Source organism: Chrysemys picta, chromosome 5, assembly GCF_011386835.1.
Source record: "Chrysemys picta bellii isolate R12L10 chromosome 5, ASM1138683v2, whole genome shotgun sequence".
Classification (NCBI taxonomy): domain Eukaryota; kingdom Metazoa; phylum Chordata; order Testudines; family Emydidae; genus Chrysemys; species Chrysemys picta.
The window spans coordinates 105,112,436-105,136,599 of record NC_088795.1 but is presented as its reverse complement, the minus strand read 5'-3'; the positions used below and the strand labels follow the sequence as shown (position 1 = coordinate 105,136,599).

The 24,164-nt window shown below is 37.5% G+C and overlaps 1 protein-coding gene across 18 annotated transcripts in view; it reads left to right on the top strand.

The window, feature by feature from the left end:
- Window positions 1–24,164, top strand: part of PCDH7 (protocadherin 7) — a 398,059-nt gene that overhangs the window by 182,218 nt on the left and 191,677 nt on the right. For 8 of the 18 annotated variants that reach the window (XR_010601519.1, XR_010601521.1, XM_065597002.1 and 5 more), the window contains one exon: window positions 1,466–1,682. The exons of 1 other annotated variant lie outside the window; for it this stretch is intronic. Coding sequence is in view for 10 of the 17 variants with exons in the window: in XM_065597002.1 (XP_065453074.1) it covers window positions 1,466–1,682 (217 nt within the window). In the remaining 7 variants the exon portion in view is untranslated. Of the gene's footprint in view, window positions 1–1,465; window positions 1,683–24,164 lie in introns of those variants that run through there. 9 more of the 18 variants (XR_010601522.1, XR_010601523.1, XR_010601524.1 and 6 more) reach the window with 2 other exon arrangements.

Below are 24,164 nucleotides of genomic sequence, written 5' to 3'. Positions count from 1 at the left end.
CATAAGCAAACTTTAAAGTTTGAAGATTTAGCATGATAATACCAGAGGTCTGTTAACCTCATTTTTTTTTTCTTATATTAACAACAACAATCACATTTATAATCTGTGCTGATTTACTTGTTCCAGGAGTTCTTGTTTATTAGTTTATATCCATAACGCTACCTAGTTACCAACCTATTGAACATTAGCACTTAAAGATTGCTTTACACCTTCAAAGCATACCTCAGTCAAACAAAGGGACCGATCTTTAAACCTGTGTGGAGTCTCATTCATTCCTTTGCAGGATTGTAGCTTTTGTTAGTATATTCATGTTTGCACAGTGTTTTGAAAATCCAAAGTGATAATGTCAATATGATTGTTAAGATGACAGCAAGGTGAAATTATATATACATTTTAGGTTGTAACAAAACCTCTAACACTAGAAAACTAGACTATATTTTAATCTCTAATCTATTTGCACATGACTTTTTTTATTAGTGTAATATTACTAATATACACTAGTAAACAAGTGTCGTGCAAATAGATTAGAGATTAAAATATAGTTTAGTTTTCTAGTGTTAGAGGTTTTGTTGCAACCTAAAAAATACAGTTTATTAATAGTAAATTAAATGTATTATTATTGTTTGTTATTACGGGTACAATATTTCAAAAACCTAATGTCTATTAACTTTCACTAAAATGAATTGAAATGTGTAATATGCTTCAATGGGAGGTAGACACCTAGCTTTTTTTTTTTTTTTTTTTTTTCTAAATTCCCAGTCTACATTTAAGTGTCTTCTAAATGTTGAGAGTAGAACTCACCCACTTCTTGGAATACTCTTGAGTGTCAGAGTTCAGTATGTAAACTTTTATAGTGACAATTATTTCTTCTGTAATCTCTGACATTTTGAATGAACACGAATCCATAATAATCAACATTTGAATGGTCCCAGTGGAAGCATCTGGTTTCAGCTGTGCCAGTGGTACTTTAAAGGCTTTATAAAGTCAGCTGGCAGCATACCCAATCTCCAGGCATTAAATTTTATGGCAAAAGAGCTAAGAGAGACTGAACATTTCTGTTTCCTGTTATCTTTCTTACGGGGATGGGCTTCCAAAACCACAGACAGTGATTTTAAAAAGGTCTATGTGTGTGTTAGTGTTACCAGTAGCCACGACATAATTCAAATTTGAGCATTTATCTTGTAAATCTTGTATAGTTTTTCTCTTACCTGATATAGGTTTTTTGAAACAGATTTATTGCCAGACTGAATGAAGGTACTTGATAGTGTTGCAAACTGAAAAATCCATGACATTCCTAATGCAATGTCAAACACTACAAATTGTTTATTTTAAATTAGACAAAACTTCAAAGTTGTATGTTCAGTTAGTCAACATTAAGATATTAGTATGTTTTAAGTCATGTTTTGAGAATCACTTGTTCAAAGACCTAACTTTTCAGTGACATTCAGAATCTTTTCTCTTGCAGCCATTTCGTAGAGTGACGTTTTCTGTTGTGAGTCAGCCTCAGGACCCACATCAAGGGTCATTGCAGAGTTGCTATGACAGCGGTCTGGAGGAGTCAGAAACACCAAGCAGTAAGAGTTCATCAGGGCCAAGACTGGGTGCCCTTCCACTCCCAGAGGACAACTACGAAAGGACTACGCCGGATGGCAGTGTTGGTGAGGCAGAGCATATGGAAAATGGTAGGGGCAAACACAACATTCACACACATAATCACACTAGTGAGCCATAATAAGTAGACTTGTGGAAAGGTCAGTCCAAAATAATAAAATAAAATAGCTTAAATTATAACTATTTTATTTTAAATGGTAAAATTTGTTAAAATGCAGCCATACAAAATAATGGAACATAACCATACAAATAAAATCAGCAGGATATTTTTACATTATTTTAAAACTACATTGCTGAAACAGTTAAATAATTTTAAAAAATCAGTGCAGGGGCTGGGTTCAAGGAAATTAAATTGCATACACAATGTTTTTTTTAAACAAAAGGAATTGATAAGGGACATGTGTTCTATTTTCTACTTCCATTTTTTTTGTCATACAATCATTGCTTATGACATTTTCCTGAAATTGAATTTGTGCAGCATCAGCATAAAGAAAATAGGAACTAAAAATCTCCTTCTAGAGTCTTCCCTTTCCCCCCAATATTATGCAACCTGTTTTCAAAACAATATTGAGGTTTCTACTCCATGTTGAATTATTTAGAAAAGGAAAGCACGGTTTGATTTTTTCCTCCACGGTATATTGTGGAAAATACTTTTAGAACATATCATTTCAATTAACTATTTTTTTATATATATGGGGATGGGGTGGGGAATGCATCCTGATTTGCAGTATGAGTAATTCTTCAGCAATTACAAAATTATGGTAATTAAATACTTAATAGTTTGCAATTTTCTTTTTTGTCTACGATTAGAAAATAGTGGACTTTAAAATACTTTTCTATAATAGATCTTAAATAATTTACTGTTCCACACTTATTGACCCTTATCTAAAGCTCTTTGAAGCTTTGGGTGATGCCCTTAAACTATATAGTAGATTACTTTATGTCAAAGATTACCGCATGTCAAAGAGTACATAGTGCTGACGTGTGAAATGAGGAGTTTGCTAATCAAGTTTGTATAGTTGTGTATGTGAGGAAGATGGAGTCTCATCAGCTCCTCAAACCCAGTATAGATTTTGTTTGGCTTTGTGCATGACTTTAGCTTCTTTCAAAGGCTTAGATCAGCAGTTAAAATTGTTCTTGTTTTATTCCTAAAATAGACATATTGACCCAATAAAAATAGATCATGCTCTGTGGTCAGGAAATTGACAAATCTAATGTATATGAGGGAGAAGGACTGCAGCAGTCTGCATTTGCTGAAGGTCTGCATTTCAGCAATGCATGACTATCTCAAGTCATACAGAATAATGGACACCCTCAACCCCCAGTGGAAATAATAATTATCCTAAATTCAGTTATAATTTTCCCATTTATATATGTGTAAAGCTGTTGGGAGCCTGCTTCCTAAATTGTTATTTATTTTTATTTTTGTTAATTTATGGGTGAAATTTAGTGCTTAGGAAAATGAGGCTAAAGCACTGGCTATATCCAGGTAGATACAGTGCAATGAAGGCAAGTATTTTTGAGATTTAACTGAATAAGTTCACAGTTCTTCTGAAACTGTCTGAAGCACAATATATATAAAGCAATATATAAACACGGAATCTTGGATGAACTGTAAGACTATGATTTATCCTAACTTTTGGTGTGCTCTTCAGTAGATAATAAAAGTGGTCTTATCCAAATTTATTCTCAGAAATTCCAACATACAGTGGACTCTAGTTTGCTTAAATTTTGGAAATTGTGGGGCAACTACCATTATACTATATTAATTATTAAACTTTAAAATGAAATTAAAAGGAGGACAAGGGTAACTTTTCTTTGTTAGTATTACATATTTACCCTTTGAAATTAGACAGATTTCAGAATAAGTAGGAGCACAACCAGATCAAACTACTAAATGTACTTATTATGCCATGAACATCTCCAAAACAAGAGTAGCATGATAGAAGTCTCAAATTGTATAATGCAAGGATTACAGACAGTAAGGGAGACTTTTTGTCATATTCACAAAATCTTGAACTGAACCCCGTGAAAAGTGGGTGACATTGTGATGAAAATTATACTCTACTGACTTTTGAATTCTGCTGTCACTTTTTAAAACAGGATTTAGACAGTGGCATGTCATCTGCCTCCAGTAATTTTTGTTAGCATTAGTCAATAGGTGATGACAGAACAAGATGCAATGCACTTTTGGTCCTCTATAAATGTAGCATTTGACATTTGAGTGAGTGCTTTCTCTGATCCAAATTTTAAGATGACTTGTCTAGCTATATAGAACAATTGTATTGCTCAAATTCTGGTAATTTAATCTTCAATATTAATGGATCATTCTGACATAAATAGAATTAGAATTGAAACCTGTCAAGTATTCATTTGTCATATTTAATTGGACTCTCGGTAATCTGCAGTGTTTTGGTTGGTTAGGTTTTAATCAGGATTTGTATTGGATTTTCATTTGGATTTTCTATGGAAACAGCACTTTGAAAGCTATCTTAGTTTTTAATTGTTATTACTTCAAATATTTACCATTTTATTTCAACCGGTGCAAAACAATGCAGTTATAACTAATTACTTTGGATTTACTTTCATTTTAAAGTTTGAGGAGATAATTTGCAGCACAGTAATGTAAAATCTTCTGATACCTTTGATGCATTCTCTGTGCAAGATAGGAACACTAATGAAAACAAGGCACCTTTCATGTTTCAGCAAGTGGAAGAAGGCTGAATCTACTGCAGCCAGAGTAAATACCGGTAATGAAATGCAACTTCTCAAATTTGTTGGTTAGATGTCTCTTTCTACTTTTTCGGGTTAGCATGAAACAGAGAATTGAAACAATAATGCAAGTAGGTTGGTTTTCTTTATAATAAACTGTACAGTATATTACCAGCCTATATGAATGTCAGATGTAGATTGAAGTTTGGTTTGCATTATTAGCTATGGTGTCAGCTGTTGTGTGTGGGGTGGGGTGGAAGAAATGTTAGCAGACGGGATGTGAAAATGCAGTATGAAAAGATTTGCTAATTCGTAAGATCTGGAGAACCAGAAATAACTTCTGAGTCTTTTTCCCCAGCCCTTGCAGCTTTCCTTACAAGGCAACCCTACTCATTTGTGCAATCTTGTCCAACACACATAAATTGTTTCTCTAATGTGGTCATTAAAAAGTCATTATTTTAACAGAAATTGCACAGTGCTTTTCTCAAGAGGACATATTATTTTTCTTTACATCTTGATTTTTATATTGTAAATATAGGCATTGTCATACTGGATCAGATTCCTGGTCTATCAAGCACAGTATTCTGTTTCTGACAGTGACCAGTAAGTACCAGATACTTCATAGGCATGTACAAGAAACCACATAATAGAAAACTGTGGAATAACTTTCTCTCGTGACCTCTATTAGGCCTGGTCTACATTAGAAAATTAGATTGGTTTGAATACATCAGTCAGAGGTGTGAAAAATCCACACACCCTGAGCAACGTAGTTAAGCTGACCTAACTCCCTGTGTTAGGTAAGTGCTAGGAAAATGGAAGATTTTTTCTGTCAACCTAGGCACCACCTCTCAGTGAGGTGTATTGCCTATGTGAATGGGAGAACCCCTCCCATCGGTTTAGGTAGTGTCTGCACTGTAGCTTTTTAAGTGAAGACAAGCCCTTAGGTAGTGGTCTGAATCATGAAGGTTTATATTTTCTAAAAGATTATTCATCCTATCTCATTTAATTATAATTATTGCCACTGTGAATACATGCAATTTTATGAATTCTACTAAATTATTGGCCTCAGTGATCTCTTGTGGCAGTATGTTCCATGAGTTAATTATCAATTCTGTAAAAAACTATTCATTTTTATCAATTTCATGTTTGTTTTCTTTAAACCACACTGAATATCCCATTGTTCTTGTATTATGAGAGAGAGTAAATAAAAGTGCTCAATTTACCTTTTCTATCCTTATTTTTATACCTTTATCATGTGGCCTCATATTTATTTCTTTTCTGAACTACATTCAAAGCCTTTCCAATCTTTCCTCATAGATAAAGTCTTGTTGTGCATCTAATAACTTTTGTTGCCTGTCTCTGAACTTTAATATCTGCTAGATGTTTTCTGAGATAGGGGTGACCAGAACTGAACACAGTATTCCAGGTGAGGGCATGACAATATTTTCAGTATTATTTTCTATCCCATTTTTTACACATGCTGTCATTAGGGCAATGCTTTTCACTGACATGTCTGTAATAATGCCCATGTCTTTTTCCATGGGGCTAATTTAGAACCTGACAGTGTGTATGATTAGTTCAAATAAATCCTTCTGATGTGCACAACTCTGATTTTGTAAACAAAACATTTCATCTTTCATCTTGTTTTATAATTTACTTACCGGTATATATATATATATATATTATTTTGTAGCATCTTTCATTCAAGGACAAGGAAGCAAGTATAACCATTCCTTAAGTCTCATGGCAAGCTTTTCAGAGGACAGCTGTGGCCCACTAGGTTGAGCATGGGACTGGGAGTCAAAAGACCTAAGTTCTGTTTCTGTCTCTACCACTAGCTTAGTCAAGTCACTCAAACTCCTTGTGTAGCATTGCCAAACCTGTAAAGGTTGGAGAATAGGGATCAGCTGCTTTTATACAGGGCTTGGATATCTATAGATGAAAATAAAAGAAATTATTTATATATCCATCATTTTAAAGAAGAGGGAAACCAAAGCAAAGGAAGTTTAAGTGACTAGCCTAGGATTCACAGGAAGTGAGTGGCAGAGCATGGAATAGAACTCAGAACTCCTGACCCTCATTGCTTAGAGTCACTAGACAATTTTCTCCCTCCTAAAAGACAGCAGTAGTTAAATATGCTCCAATCAACAGAAAAATAGCTAAAGGACAAGAAAGAAAAATGGTATTCTCCAGTTCTAGCAATAGGATTTGATTACTGCATTATTTTACCTAGGACTAAAGTTGAAACTGCCATTAGGTATCAAATGGGTTGTGCAAAATTAGAGATCCATGTTACTAGAGCAAGAGGAGTTAGTTGTGTATAAGATGAGCAGCCTTTTTTTCCCATATGAAGTGTTAGGAGATTTCAGGTTATTAGAAAATAAATACTAAGTGCAATCCAGCTTTGTTCATTTAGGGCCCAGTCTGCCATACTTTCTTTTGTAAAGTGTTAGTCAGCTTCATGGAGTAAGGTAATAAATATGAGTAAAGATAGGAGAATGTAGCCACACACAGTTTTACAAAAAGAACAGGAGTACTTGTGGCACCTTAGAGACTAACAAATGAGCATAAGCTTTCGTGGGCTACAGCCCACTTCATCAGATGCATAGAATGGAACATATAGTGAGGATATATATATATATATATATATATATATACACACACAGAGAACATGAAAAGGTGGGAGTTGCCCAACTAACTCTAAGAGGCTTATTAATTAAGATGAACTGTTGTCAGCAGGAGAAAAAAAACTTTTGTGATAATCAAGATAGCCCATTTAAGCTGTGAGGATACTTAACATGGGGAAATAGATTCAATGTATGTAATGGCTCAGCCATTCCCAGTCTCTATTTAAGCCTAAATTGATTGTATCTAGTTTGCATATCAGTTCAAGTTCAGCAGTTTCTCGTTGGAGTCTGTTATTGAAGCTTTTCTGTTGCAAAATTGCCACCTTTAAATCTGTTACTGAATGGCCAGAAGGGTTCTCCTACTGGTTTTTGAATGTTATGATTCCTGATGTCAGATTTGTGTCCTTTTATTCTTTTGCCTAGAGAGGTTTTTTTTCTTCTGCTGACAACAGTTCATCTTAATTAATTAGCCTCTTAGAGTTGGTTGGGCAACTCCCACCTTTTCATGTTCTCTGTATGTGTATATATATCCTCACTATATGTTCCATTCTATGTATCTGATGAAGTGGGCTGTAGCCCACAAAAGCTTATGCTCAAATTCCTTAATCTCTAAGGTGCCACTAGTACTCCTGTTCTTTTTGTGGATACAGACTAACATGGCTGCTACTCTGAAACACAGTTTTACATTTTTCAGAGGATATTAGTGTAAAATTGGTTTTTAGGAACATTAACCCATTGCAGGCCCAAAGTTAAGTATCTTTTATATAAACATTACCAAGCAGAAACTCATGGGGTTGTTCCTAAGAGCTGCTGTACATTTGTACATTTTTTTGCACTTTTCTTCCCAGACTACTAAAGTATTTTTAAAAAAACCAACCAACTAACCAAACAAACAAAAAACCTGCATAAATGATCATGTTGACATTTCAATTAATTGCTCGAGAAAGAATTTTCATTATTGGTTCTGAAAAATGCTGCATGCAGTTATTCACATAGATGAACTCCTGACCCAGGTGATCCTATCATCCTGCCACAAGTGATATTTTGGATCACAATTACACTTTCTGTGGTGGAATAAGCCTAGAGACAGTTAATTTTGAGAATGAGCTATTCTGAGACTTGTAAAAAGACAGCCAAATTTCTGAGAGAAAGAGAAGAAGATAGTTCAGTTCACATTATAGAATACATAAAAGCCTTTGGTGAAAAGGTCTCAAAGTGGCACCAGCCCCTGACAGAATAATAGATGCAAAACCTGCAGATGTATCTCCAAATCTATAATGATCAATAGCCCCCACAACCCACCCTTCAAGATATAGGCACATGCCTATCACAACATGCGGTGTACCTCATCCAATGCATTAAATGCCCAGATAATAACTGTGTGAGTGAAACCAGACAACCATTATGCTTTCAAATGAATTCACACAGAATAATAATAAAAGACAAAAACACTTAACACTTTTCACAAAATGATCACTCCATATCTAACCTCTCAGTCTTCATCCTCAAAGGAAATCTGCACAATACCTTCAAAAGATGATCCTGGGAGCTTAAATTCATAACTTTGCTAGACACTAAAAATCATGATTTACAGTTTATTACAAGTTTCAGAGTAGCAGCCGTGTTAGTCTGTATCCGCAAAAAGAAGAACAGGAGTACTTGTGGCACCTTAGAGACTAACAAATTTATTAGAGCATAAGCTTTCGTGGACTACAGCCCACTTCTTCGGATGCATCAGAAGAAGTGGGCTGTAGTCCACGAAAGCTTATGCTCTAATAAATTTGTTAGTCTCTAAGGTGCCACAAGTACTCCTGTTCTTCTTTTTGCAGTTTATTACAACCATCTACAATCCTCTAACCCCAATGTTTTGTCCTATGACTGCAGGGGTGTTAATGTGTCACTTTACCTTGAATGGGCCCTTAGAATATGTGTTAATTACTTATGCCAAACTATCTGTTCCACCTTGTAATTAACTGTGACACTCTGAGTACCTGCCCCAGATCTGAAGAAGTGCTCTGCATAGCTAAATTCATCTCTTTCACCAACAGCAGCTGGACCAATACAATATATTACCTCACTCACCTTGTCTCTCCATTATACTAGTGATATCCTACTCCCAATGGGTCTATTTGTGAGTAGATTTTTTGCCCTATTATCTCCTTTCCTTATTAAAAAAATCTTTAGAATTTTTCCCTTCTACAGCTGATGCTTCTGTGAGTTTCTCCACTGTATACCTGATAGTGATATATCACATGCTATCCAACCAACAGATAATACTTCATATATATGCATGGTAGCACCTTTTACATTCAAAGATATATAGTGATGCTCTTAAACAGTTTATTGTTAGTATTTTGCACCAGAAATTAGGCAGGTATATCTTGCTTGCTTTCTGCTAATAGCTCTTGTTCAGGGATATTACAGGACAATAGTTTATTCCATGTACAGTATTGTATTAGTAGAGAAAAATGTTAACAAGATAAGATGGTTTTAGGACTTGTGTAATTCATACAGGATTATCATTATTTATTTTTATATCTAGTGCTATGTGTTTTCATTGTACTTTATATACATAGAATAAGATACGGGACTAAATACAGCCTTGCAGTGTGTGGTGATCACTCTCATTAAACCTGCCTAGGGATGCTGGAACAGTTTGTATAGTGGGGGTGCTGAAAGCCACTGAATCAAATGGTAAACACTATATATGATGGAAACCACTTCAAGCCAGCAGGTGCGTCAGTATCCCCAGGACCCCAAGTTCCGGAACCTACGAACCCACCAGGAGTGGACTGTACATGGCTTCCGCCATGCTGAATAGTTATTTTTTAGTTGGGTCAGTCTCCAGAAATAGAACTATCGCTTGTGCACTGACCATTGGTAGAATGTACTTCTGAGTGGCAAAATACCATGTAAAGTGCTTTTGGATCCGTCATGGTTTTGGGTTCTTATAGAATGCATGATGGGGTCTGCTATGATTAAAAAAAAAAAGATCAGTATTATTGAATTTTAAATCCACATTCATACCTATAGCATTGTTTTAACTGGAGGTAACACTGCTCTCTTTTTGCTACTTTCTATCTATTTCTGTCCCGTTTTATTTACATTAGCTCCCTTTTGTGCCTCACAAAGGAGCAGAACATTTGGCCTTTCCTTTTAAATTTAAATTATGAAAAAAAAATGCCTCCTTGCCCTGTAAGCCCCTATTCTCGCAAAAAGAAAAATATGTATAGCAATCACTCTACGGTGCTTATAAAAATAATACTATTAATCTCAAGTAATTTTTAACTCCTGGTTCATTACTCTTTAGCCTTCTTTTTATCCTTTGAAGACAAAAGACAGCCCTTTTGCATCAGAGCTTCATATTATTACTGCTTCCATTACAGGAAAAAGACAGAACAAAGCTATGTATTAGGGTGTCCAGACAGCAAATGTGAAAAATCGGGACGGGGGTAAGGGGTAATAGGAGCCTATATAAGAAAAAGACCCAAAAATCGGGACTGTCCCTATAAACATCTGGTCACCCTACTAAGTATCCTTTGTGTATTCCTATAATCTGTGTTAGAAAGAAGTACCGGTAAGAGCTGTGTGTGTGTGTGCGCGCAATTATGAGATCTAGCAAGCGATCTTCTAAAATACCACTTATTTAGAATAAGTTAAAATATTTTGTCCTGCATAACAGAGACAATATATAATCTGCATTATCCATGACTATCAAATCAGTTTAAAGAGGTAACTATTAATAGTCCAAATTGATAGATGCGGAAACTCAGTCACCAAAAGATTAAGTGACTTGTCCGGCATCATACAGCAAGTTGGTGGTTGAGTGAAGAATTGATCCTGAAGTGAAATCCGGGCCCTATTGAAGTCAATGAGAGTTTTGCAATTGACTTCATTCAGGGCTAGGATTTTACCTAATATGTCCTGAGTCCCAGTGTCCTGCACCAACAGCTAGTCCATGCTGCCTCTGACTAATGCAGATTTAGGGTGACCAGATGTCCTGATTTTATTGGGACAGATTGTATAATTCTCTTTGATGTTATTCTGAGCTCTGAACATGGATTGAAGGCAGAACATGCTCCTAAATTTCCAGACTGAAGGGAGAAGGAACTTCTTATTTGTCTGAAGAATAATTAGGAAGCCTTGCATCTAGTCCAGGTTTTCTCCAGTGACGAGTCTAATGCAGACAGTAAACAGAAATGTATTTTCCCTCAATTCACTGCACTCCATTCAGCATTGTCTATTTTATTGAGTCTTCCTCAGTTGTTTGAGTATTTGTTGTTTGATGACTGTTTTTGCAGTTTCCTGGACAACATTAGGTCTTTCAGCTCTTTCTAATTTACAAATATAATGAAGTTCCAAAAGAAATCCTTTACACTGGGCAAATCTTCTCCATTTCAGTCACAAACGAGTTTTGTTCTCCCCCGCTGGCTACCGATTCCCATTTTTACTTTTTCACAGCAGCCTGTACACCCCCTCCCTTATCTGAAATATGTAATTAGTTTTATCTCTTGCATATAGGTACAATGCCTTTGGTTTTGGGTACTTTATCAGCAGAATTTTTCTTTTTCCTCATGGAACAAAGGTGGATAAAAGTAATAGAAGAAACTATAATTTGTTTTTGTGGTTTATTTGGTGATTATAAAGTATGATACATTGTACTGCATAGGGAAAAAAATCAGAGTACATTTTCAAAAAGATGAACCTATTGAATGCCCCAAATTGACAGTTACATGCGTAACTGGTCAAGTAATTGAACCTGCATGTTCTTTAACATTTCCAACAGATTGTGTTTAAGTGCATATAACTATTACACACATAAATTAGAACACCAAAACTATTAAGTACGATCATAGAAGTAGGCATCTATTTTTTGTAATCATTATTATTACTACTATTTGTAATTATCTCTAATCAAGATTAAGGCTCCTGTTTAGTTGGTGTGTACAAATATATAAGGTGATATAATTATTAACCTGAATTATTTACATGCAAATACATGTTCAGCTTAATTAGATGTTGTATTTGCATATACATTTTTTGTTTGTTTTTGCAAAGTGCTTTGTTTTTAACTTTGTTCTTAATTTCCTTCAAATAAATTTACTGTTTTTTTTTTTAAAGGAAGTATTTTGTATAAAAGTTTTACAAAATTAAAAGACAGTCACCAAAAACAATCGCTGTGACAAAGTACATAAAACATACAAGAAAACAACAGGGCCTAATCTAGCATTTCTATCTCATCCCAAAATTCCATTGAGAATTGTAACTGTGAAACAAAGGCAGCATCAGACCTATTATGTGCAAAAAAAAAAAAAAAGTAGAAGTTCCATTGCAGAACAATGGAACTCAGGCTTACCAAAAAACATAATTATAATAAACAACTTCTTTCCTTTTTTGATTCACTAACAAATACTTATTCCAGTACAAACACATTGTTCTCTTAGAAAGAAGGTACTCAGATTCAAATTATAGTGCACAATCCAAAAAATTTGAAAAGACTGCCAAAAATGCCCATATAAATCCCAACAAACTTGTATGTTTTCATCATATATACTGAAAGAAATGAGAAAAGAAAAGACATCGTTATTGTGCTAACAAGTTATACATAGCCTCATGGGTTTAATTTTTTACTCTTTCTGAGGAACAAGTCTGAGGGATGTTTCACAAACAAGATACAATTAATGTATAAAGAGCTGTCTTTTGTGGATGGAAATCTTGCTAATTTTTTTACAGGTGATTAACATGTTGCTGTCAGTATTAAACATAGGTTTTCTATTGCTTCTAATTTTACTTGTGGTGTATGTCATGATTACAGGGTGGGTTGCACTTTAGACCCTTTTTAGGCATTCTCAAGTGCCCCTTCTAGTGACTGGTTTTGCTATCTTCACTCCTCTCTGAGTGGAACCAGATGGCCCTACCGTTCAGATTGGGTTTCTGGGCTACAGCACCCCTGTTTACCAACTGTGATAACATAACAGCTCCAGCTGTGTTTGGCACTTGTATGCCCTTTTCATAGAATCATAGAATATTAGGGTTGGAAGAGACCTCAGGAAGTCATCTAGTCCAATCCCCTGCTCAAAGCAGGACCAACACCAACTAAAACATTCCAGCCAAGGCTTTGTCAAGCTGGGCCCTTAAACCTCTAAGGATGGAAATTCCACCACCTCCCTAGGTAACCCATTCCATTTCCTCTGACCAGTGGCTGAATAAAGTGGCTCAAAAACAATGTATTCAAAATAAAGTATTATTCAAAATAAAATATTATTTATTCACTCAAAGGCACACAGCATTCAGAGAAGTGAATTAAACAACAATAGGCCTATGTGCTTGGGTCTTACTTTAACTTTATTCTTTCCTTTCACCCTTTTCCCCTCAGGTCAGACATCCTTATAATTGGCCTGGGAGATACAGACATCCCCCACAGCATACAGGGACTCATCTCCGGCCACAACTGCCCACTCAGCCCTCTTTCCTCTCTAGGCAAGGGTCTTTAGTGTTTTAGTGTTCCTTTGATCCTGGGCTTGGACTGGGAAAAATAAACCTGCTAGCCTGGCTGGAGACCAGGAGATAGGTATTTCCCAATTAATAGCTCCCCCATTATTCCCTTAAGGATCCTTGGTGTTCTCTCTGGCGGTACCTCATCTCTGTCATTGTTTCATTTACTGTTTGTTGCTTCCTCTCTCCCCCCACCCCAACAGCCTCCTTTGATTTAACTCCATACAGTCAGGCAAGGAGTTAAATCGGGGGGAGGGATAGCTCAGTGGTTTGAGCATTGGCCTGCTAAACCCAGCGTTGTGAGTTCAATCCTTGAGGGGGCCACTTAGGGATCTGGGGCAAAATCAGTACTTGGTCCTGCTAGTGAAGGCAGGGGGCTGGACTCGATGACCTTTCAAGGTCCCTTCCAGTTCTAGGAGATGGGATATCTCCATTTAATTTAAAGATGATTTGCCATAGTATTAAAGGCCTATTTTCCATGAGGAAAGGCAAGACTGAGTTTATAGAAAGAAATTTGCATACTAATGAGTTTTTGAGGTTGATCAGTGTACAGTTATGAACACATCTTTCTCTTGTGACTTCTGAAACTCTGTTTATATTTTGAAATACAACTGGCATCTCTGTTATCTATCTAATGTATCTGTCTGTTTATATGGACCACTTCACTCTAAGAGTACGTCTACCCTGCCATAAAAACCCCAGGGCTGTGAGTCTCAGAGCCCCGATCAACTGACTCAGAGTCACAGGGCTTACACTATAAACAGCAGTCTAGTCATACCTGCTCAGGATGGAGCCCAGACTCTGAGACCCACCTCTGTCACTGGGTTTCAGACTTCAGGCTCCAGCCCAAGCAGGAATGTTTACACTGATATTTTTAGCCCTGTTCTGTGAGATCCTCAGTTACCCAGGCTCTGAGACTTTCTGCTGTGGGTCTTGTTTTGCAATGAAGGTATACCTTAACTATCTGAATACATGTCTAAAATTAAAATAAATAATAAGTAATAAGTAAAAACAATTCCCCTCTCTTTCTTCACCACCTATGGATGTAAAACCTTGAAGAATTATATTATTTTAGGCATTTTATGGCTGTGGTAGGTATGCAATAATCACCTATATACACTGATTGCACAAGACCTGTACTAGATTCCATAAGATTTGCTAGGAATTATACTAAATATCTGAGAGTAGGATCAAGTGCCCCATAGGTAAAGTTTAAATGAAAATACCCAAACAAAGTCAACTTTGTTTAATCAAAATGAATTAAAAAAATGGATTGTAGGCCAAACCAATTAGTCCTTCTCTGTGTACAGTTCTCAGCAAAATCAAAGGCTGTTCTTTAGAAAGACAAAACATACTATGGGGTGAGAGATTATTCTTATATTCCAATAGTACCACAATATGCCTTCAGAAGTCAAATTCTATTATGAAATAAACAGTTACAGCTCATTCAACTTAGAACATGCTATTAGAATTAAATTTGTATCAATAAGTGAATTAATTCATGTCCTAAAAGAGCTGGTCATTCTTAAATGGATTCTTAGAGTTATGAAAAACCCACTGACAGTTCTCAGTGAACACCAGAAAATAGGCACTTAGCTACATAATGTAGGTGGATGCTCTTTACCCCATGGAAAATAATTGAAACTAGGTCATATCACTGAATATAATAAAAAATAAAATAAAAACAAACAAACAGAAGAAGAAGAAGAAGACCATGAAGAAGAAAAATGTGAAGCCAGTGGAGGAGGAGCAATAATTAAGGAGTTACCTTATTTTAATCGTTGCCTGGTCCTTCAAAACCAAACAAACATACCCATACTGGTTTTCCCAACTTGCTTGTCTTAACCTGTTTTTTGCTATATCTTTGGAACAAATCAACCCTAAAGAGCCCTGCAGGGGCACTTGTTCTTTTACTGAGCAATTTGTTTTATTTCATCAGCAAGGGAAGTGAAATCAAAGTGAATCATATCTAAACTTTCATGTAAACAAGCCATAAGACAAGCTTGTACTGAAGCATTTTTTTTCCTATGAGGTAATGGCTGATTTGTTTTCTTGATGAAACGGCTCTCCTTTCGGTTATTTTTAGATTTGTAAGAGTGTTATAAAGACTAATGGTGTCCAGGGAGAACACCTTGTAGAGCCGCTTTTTTAAAATTAAATCTCCAGAAAGCAAAAGTACACAGTACTTGTATAGTGTTGTATTATTCAGGAATGTCTTTAAAATGCTCCAGCTGCACTGTGGTTCGTTGTATGACAGAGGGTTAATTGGTTTCACAATTAGGGGTATTTTCCCCTTCCATAAGTGCATATTGCTCCTTTGAAAGGGAGACTATTTCCCTTTTTGTTAGAGTGAAATGACATTTATATGCTCATGAAATGTTAATGTAATGTTTGCATGTGGAGTTTAACATCACAAGCTTGCTTTAAGATGGGATGGCAATGAGATCTGATTCAATTTCCCACTCACTGCTGTTAGCTAATAGCACACCTGACCTTCTGTTCCCTCATCAAGCTACTTAAAAATAACATTTATGGTATATCATATGAAATATTAATTTTACTTATATATGTTGTTTTTTAATCTTCTTCCTGGTTGACCACTAGCATATCTGCTGCATTCCATCATTTGTGATGGGGTTCCTTTTATGTTCTCATGTTCTGATATACCTGGTACATGTGACAGCTCTGGAAATTTGTTTTGCCTGATGTAACTGATAGGCATCTTCCGTGTGGGAGCATGAGTTAGTGGTGAAGAGATTAATACTATATCTGATTTATTTTGGGATGGGAGGATGGAAAATGGACATGCAGAAGTTTTTTTATGCATAAGTGTTGTAAGAAGGTGATCAATAAAAGGCTCCAAGTATTACATTTTTATGGTTGTGACTAAATGCATGCTTAAGATGCTGTACTTGGCTCGATTTTAAAAGTATGGTCACTTACAGTTTCTATAGCATGATAGCAGAAATAACGTAAGGACTTGTAAAGCAAGTATAAGAAGGAAACTATTGTCTCTCTCAAGGGCAGGATTGTGACCAACCCATTTGGCAGTTGGGTAGGCTGCCCTTTTACTCACCTGCATGAAATACCCACATTGTGGGTCACAATGCTGAGTGGGAAAGGAGCCTCAGTGGGGCCCTGATTTCTTCCCATCAGTCCTGTGTGCAGGTAGATAGGGAGTGAGCAGGTAGGGGAGGGGGGTGGGCTGAGCTTTGGTTCCACCTGCACAAAGCACTAGCCAGTACAGCTTAGCTGGCATGGAGAAGATGCTAGGAATGGGCCAGATTATTTTTTTATCCTGAAACAAGAGGGAAACTAGGAGGGGCACTGGGACTCTATAACTGTGACATTCCTACCAACCCTTATGCAGGACAGATTGAAAAATTACAATCTATCTCGCAGCAAGGACATGGCCTGTTCTCAGTTCTTTATGTAGATATCACCAAAAAGACAAAAAAAAAAAAAAAGTCCAGATTCTCTCCTGTGCCAGGATACCCTGTATGTGTGTTTTGGGAGGCAGGGGGTGAGGGCACATTATGCCTTTCCCCAGCATAGGTGTGTAAAGGGAGAAAGCAAAATGGGTTTTCATCACCCCCTTTTGCCTATGTACAATTGCAGACCTTGAACTTAGAGAACTAAAGGACAGCATAAAGGAGCAGGAATGGGATTGGGCCATGGCCAAGCTCAATGGGGAGCAGAGTGGGTTGGGAGCAAAGGGGAGCAAATACTAGACCTTTATAAAGGGCAATGTACAGGACTCCAGACTCCATCCTGCAACTGTATGCCATGCCATCCCCAGTGAGGGCTATTCCTTAAAGGCAGAGCTTACTTGCCAGAAGCGGAGATATAGAAACCTTTCACACAGCGAGCTCTAAGCACCCAGTTATAAATGGGATAATACAATAAAACTCATGTTGCCCCACAGGTGAATATAAGTGAATATTTTTTCTTACTCGCTTTTCTCTTCAAAGAGCAAAATTTTGCCTTTAGCTTTTACAGGTAAAATCCCATGAATTATTTCTCGTGCCATGAATTATAAGTAGCAACATATTAGTTGTAAGCATAAAAGACCTTATCCTAAAGTTTCTAGATAAATGTTATGTTTTTGGACTGTCCCAACAAATATGCTAAAACTATTTTATAGACAGTTTGTCTCTAGCCAGTGTTTTTGGTTTTCCTGCTGTTTTCTAACAGGGCTTTTGGAATATGCTTTGTTATAGAGGAGCTATATAAGTGACCTGACTGGCAAGATTTATTTATTAGAGCGAAGATAAATTTTAAGAAAATTGAATATAGTCCAGATAAGAAGTGTTCATTACTTTGTGTTGGCTGCTGAGCAGTCTGTGTAAAATAAGTTAGTGATCTGAGAGCAGTATCTACTGGACCGGTGCTTACATCACCAATGGTGCTAACTAGCATCCTGGTTGAAAGTGTCATCAAAGAGGCCAAGGAATGAGGACCTGGTTGAAAGTCCATTAAGCCCTAAATGGGCATGATGACTGAGAGAGTCGCTCCAGGCAGGTTTAAGGCACTTTAACAAAGGAGAAACTTGCATTTCTGCTACTCATGCTGTTCAATCTGTGGATAGAGGAATTATATCTGCTCTCAATCTGGCACTATTCTTTGCTAAAAACATTAGAATGTTCATGTTACATTGAATATGAACACTAAATGAAACAAGCTTTACTAAGAGAATCACAGTAATAAAAAGTGGGAAAGACCTATTAGATCACATTCTGGCCTTTTTCATAGAAAGATTGTTGCCTATAGGCATATAAGGCTACGTCTACACTACCCACCTGAATCGGTGGGTAGAAATCGATCTCTCGGGGATCGAATTATCGCATCTCGTCAGGATGCGAAATTCAATCCCCGAATCGATGCTTGTACTCCATCAGGGGAGGTAGGAGTAAGCACCGTCGACGGGGGAGCCGCGGAGGTCGATTTGCCGCCGTCCTCAGAGCGGGGTAAGTTGGCTCCGATACATCAAATTCAGCTACACTATTCGCGTAGCTGAATTTGCGTATCTTAAATTGAACCCTCTCCCGTAGTGAGGACTTAGCCTAAGTGTATTTTCTACTGTTTTCACCACTGTAGTTTTAAACCTTTCAAGATCTGCTTCAGATCTCTTCACAGATTCATCGGGTATGTCTACACTGCAATTATATACCCGTGGCTGTCCCATGCCAGGTGACTTGGGCTTGCTGTGCTAAGGTTAAGGGGCTGTTTAATGCTGTATAGAGGTTCCAGATCAGGCTGAAGCCCAAGCTGTGGGACCCTCCTACCTTGCAGGGTCTTAGAGTCAAGGTTCCAGCCTGAGTCAGAACATCTACACCACAATTAAACAGCTCCTTAGCCAAAGCCCCATGAGCCTGAGTCAGCTGGCATGGGCCAGCCATGGGTTTTTAATTGCAGTGTAGACATACCCATAAACTCATAGACTTTAAGGTCAGAAAGAACCATCATGATCATCTTGAACATTGCAGGCCGCAGAACCTCACTACCCACTCTTGTAATAAACCCATAATCTCTGCCTGAGTTACTGTAGTCCACCAATCATGATTTAAAGACTTCAAATTACAAAGAATCCACCATTTACTCTAGTTTAAATCTGCAAGTGACCCATGGCTATGCTGCAGAGAAAGATAAATATGTCCCTGGTCTCTGCCAATCTGACCTAGTGAAAAATTCCTTCCCGACACCAAATATAATGATTGGTTGTACCCTTAGCATTTGGGCAACACTGATCACCCAGACACCTGGGAAATAATTCTCTGTAGTAACTCAGAACAATCCCCATCTAATGTCCAATCTCTGGCCGTTAGGGATATTTGGTACTAGCAGTCACTAGATGGGCTACTTGCCACTGTAGGCCTCCCCTCCATAAACTTATCAAGCCCTGTCTTAAAGCCAGTTAGGTTTTTTTGCCTCCACTGATCCCCTTAGAAGGCTGTTCTAGAACTTCACTCCTCTGATGGCTAGAAACCTTAATGTAATTTCAAGCCTAAACTTGCTGATGAACAGTTTATATCCATTTGTTGTTGTGGCAACATTGACACTTAATTTAAATAACCCCACCCTGGTATTTATCCCTCTGATTTATTTCTAGAGAGCAAGCATATCTCCCCTAAGCCCTCATTTAGTTAGGTTAAATAAGCCAAGTTCCTTGAGCCTCCTCTTGTAAGGTAGGTTTTCCATTCCTCTGATTATCATAGAATCATAGAATATCAGAGTTGGAAGGGACCTCAAGAGGTCATCTAGTCCAACCCCCTGCTCAAAGCAGGACCAATTCCCAGCTAAATCATCCCAGCCAGGGCTTTGTCAAGCCGGGCCTTAAAAACCTCCAAGGAAGGAGACTCCACCACCTCCCTAGGTAACGCATTCCAGTGTTTCACCACCCTCCTAGTGAAATAGTTTTTCCTGATATCCAACCTGGACCTCCCCCACTGCAACTTGAGACCATTGCTCCTTGTTCTGTCATCTGCCACCACTGAGAACAGCCGAGCTCCATCCTCTTTGGAACCCCCCTTCAGGTAGTTGAAGGCTGCTATCAAATCCCCCCTCATTCTTCTCTTCTGGAGACTAAACAATCCCAGTTCCCTCAGCCTCTCCTCATAAGTCATGTGCTCCAGACCCCTAATCATTTTTGTTGCCCTCCGCTGGACTCTTTCCAATTTTTCCACATCCTTCTTGTAGTGTGGGGCCCAAAACTGGACACAGTATTCCAGATGAGGCCTCACCAATGTCGAATAAAGGGGAACGATCACATCCCTCGATCTGCTGGCAATGCCCCTACTTATACAGCCCAAAATGCCGTTAGCCTTCTTGGCAAGAAGAGCACACAGTTGACTCATATCCAGCTTCTCGTCCACTGTGACCCCTAGGTCCTTTTCTGCAGAACTGCTACCTAGCCATTCGGTCCCTAGTCTGTAGCAGTGCATGGGATTCTTCCGTCCTAAGTGCAGGACTCTGCACTTGTCCTTGTTGAACCTCATCAGGTTTTTTTCGGCCCAATCCTCTAATTTGTCTAGGTCCCTCTGTATCCGATCCCTACCCTCTAGTGTATCTACCAAGCCTCCTAGTTTAGTGTCATCTGCAAACTTGCTGAGAGTGCAGTCCACACCATCCTCCAGATCATTAATAAAGATATTAAACAAAACTGGCCCCAGGACCGACCCTTGGGGCACTCCGCTTGAAACCGGCTGCCAACTAGACATGGAGCCATTGATCACTACCCGTTGAGCCCGACGATCTAGCCAGCTTTCTATCCACCTTACAGTCCATTCATCCAGCCCATACTTCTTTAACTTGGCGGCAAGAATACTGTGGGAGACCGTATCAAAAGCTTTGCTAAAGTCAAGGAATAACACATCCACTGCTTTCCCCTCATCCACAGAGCCAGTTATCTCATCATAGAAGGCAATTAGGTTAGTCAGGCACGACTTCCCCTTCGTGAATCCATGCTGACTGTTCCTGATCACTTTCCTCTCCTCTAAATGTTTCATCCTAGTAGCCCTTCTCAGCACCTGTTCCAGTTTGAATTAATCTTTCTTAAACGTCAGGCAGCACTTCATACAAATTGAGCTCTTTGTGGGTACTCACTCAAGGATAATATACATCCCGCAGCTTCCATATCCAGTCATTTTCATTGTCTCTTCCATTTCTTGGGTCACTACTACTGCTGCCTGTGTAGATTTCATAGCCTGCCCTCCTAAGCTACTGTTAAGGGGAAACACACACACACTAAACAAAATCAAAATAGTACCTGCTCCCTCCCCCAAATTCCTTTAACTCAAACTCTCCTGTGTTCAGCCCTGTTTGCTGGCTCCATTTTTCCTTTGGGGAAAAGTGTAGTGATATGGAAAATATTGATATTTTTTAACAGTTGAGCTTAGGGTGTTTGCATGCTGCTCCTGAAAATGAATAAAATTGTCCTCTACCAATGCAGAATTGCAGCATGGAACCAAAAGAAGAAAAGGAAGAAGATGAAAACAGTTTTTCACTCTTTCTCCTTGTAGATAAGCTCTTAGTCCTGCAATATAGTCACTATTTTTCTGTCTTAGAATTGAAATTAGATGTCCTTTGATATCTTCATAGTTGCTGTTTAATCATGCAGACAACTCAGTGTTCCATAGTGCAGGGCATTTCCACCTACCTTGACTAAGTGTTCTATCATGTATAGACCTTTTCTGCCCCAGAAATAAGAGCATGAGAATGGAAATGTTAATTTTAAGTTAAAAAAATAAAATAAAATAAAAAGAAATGAGGATTCTGTATGAAAAGCAGCTCTTCAGTAGGAACAAGATGGAGAATTGCAGAAATAGAATAAAATCATGTCTTAATTTAAAATGGTCAGCAAACAATTAATCAATGATTTATCATCAACTATGGTTGCCAAATATGAATCTTTATAAGAAACTCTAAGGGGGCGGGGCATCATGCTGACACATCACTTCCACCTTAGAGTCCAGCTTCTGTAACTTTAATATGTGTTCATTTCAATATTTAGTCTGAATAAGTAAACATTAGAGATCAAATAGAGATTATCTGGATCTCCAACTCTTTAGGAAGTGGATTACTTGGCATCATCCTGAGGGAAATGATTGAGGACAGTTCTTTTTGAAAAGAGAAAAGTACATATATTGGACCAAACCCCACCTGCAGAGTTCTATTGAGAACTTCAGTGAGACTACTTATTCAGTAGATCAAGCAGGATTGCGTCCATGCTAAGCCATAGTTTTGCCAGGAGATCCCTTTTCTTCTAACAAGTTTTAGGTTAGCACTTGTGCAACAAATTTACAAAAGTTTCAGGCTACTCAGTGAGATCAGCAGCCTAACTAATAAACCAATCTCCTGCCCTCTGCTGAGTTTAACCCTGCCCTGGACCCCCAGGAGGCTCAGTGATTTTCAAGACAGTCTGTATAAGCATGTGGATTTCAGAGCACTTAATAAAACTTGCTGTTAAGCAGTAAGCTAGTCTCAACCTTAACTATTGTGGTGCCATCACCCCATTAAAATACAGGTCATTTTGCTGGATGATTTGATCGCTTAAGGGGTGTAATTAGACTTTTTGTTATGCAAGAAGAAATAGCTAAGGCTGTGATTAAGACAATGGTGACTCATCCTTGTAGGTGTTTTCACAATATATATATTTTTGCAGCCTTCAGATAAAAATGGCAGTCTGTTCTGTTAGAGTACTGGGTGTGATTTTAAATCAAGAAGAAGGACATCATATAATGTTTTAGTGAAGATGCATCCAAGTGCTCCTGAAAACTAGCCTTCCATTTCAGTTTGGGTTTTAATAAGTCTAAAAATCCCAGGTCTGCTGCAGGCATTTCAGAAATGTATATTAACCAACACAGCTGCAGGGGTTTTTAAATTATTTTTTAATTGTTACATAAAATAAAAGAAACTACTAATGGTAATTATATGACAACAGTATAATTACCAATGTGAAAATGACAAACAATGAAACTTTATGGCATTAATTATAATAAATGAGAATCTTTAGCTGAAGAAAAGGACATTTTATATTTATACTGGAATTGTAGCTAACATTTTTTCCCCTACAATAATGTTTTAAAGTGTCATAAATCTAGCATTTTAAATTATTTACATGCTACATCCAATTAAAGGTTAAGTTCAGCCAGCAAAAAGTAATCACAGTTTACAACTGAAAAAAAATCATGTTTAATTAATTGCTTCATTATGCAAACTTTTTTTTTTTTCAAGAGAGTAACTTTCAACAATTTTAAATAAGTGGGTATTTTCATGGTGGTAAGTATCAGAGGGGTAGCCGTGTTAGTCTGAATCTGTAAAAAGCAACAGTGAGGTTCTTACCCACGAAAGCTTATGCTCCCAATACTTCTATATGCATCTGAAGAAGTGGGCTGTAGTCCACGAAAGCTTATGCTTTAATAAATTTGTTAGTCTCTAAGGTGCCACAAGTACTCCTGTTCTTCTTTTTGCGGATACAGACTAACACGGCTGCTACTCTGAAACCCAATACTTCTGTTAGTCTTAAAGGTGCCACAGGACCCTCTGTTGCTTTTTTCATGGTGGTAATATATCAAAAATTAGGTTTTCACTCTCTGATGATTTTTGTGTCACATTGAATTAAATGGGCTAAATTCGGTTCTCCTTTACATGAGTACACTCTAGGCCCTGAACTTACAAACACTTGCATACATGCTTAACTTTATATTGATGTCAGTGTAACTGTTCACAGTACTATAGTTAAGCGTGTGGGTAAGTTTTTGTAGGAATGGGACCTAATAAAGAAAATGGGGCTGCACATGTATAACTGAAAGAAAATGTGGTCTTAAATGTATATTTTTACCTGAAAATATTGGCTCTTGGAATTTTGCTGTCCCCAATAAGATCATCCAGGTTGATATTCTGCTTTTGGCATGTGCCAGCTCCTGGCTCTTTATTTCTGGTCAAAAATGGAGAATATTTTTTGTAAAGATTAAATTTTTTGAAAAAGTCTGTCCACTATGTAAGTTGGTCATAACTAGCAACAATTCTTTGTGAAAAACTTCAGGCAAAATTTGCAATATTTTTGGACCAGTTCAACACTGCATATAGGGTTGCCAACTCTCCAGGATTGTCTGGGAGTCTACCGGAATTGGCATCAATCTCCCAGTGACTATTGAAAGCAATTCGGGAGGTTTTAATAGGTACAGTGCAATTAATTACATTATGTCATGTTGGGGGAAA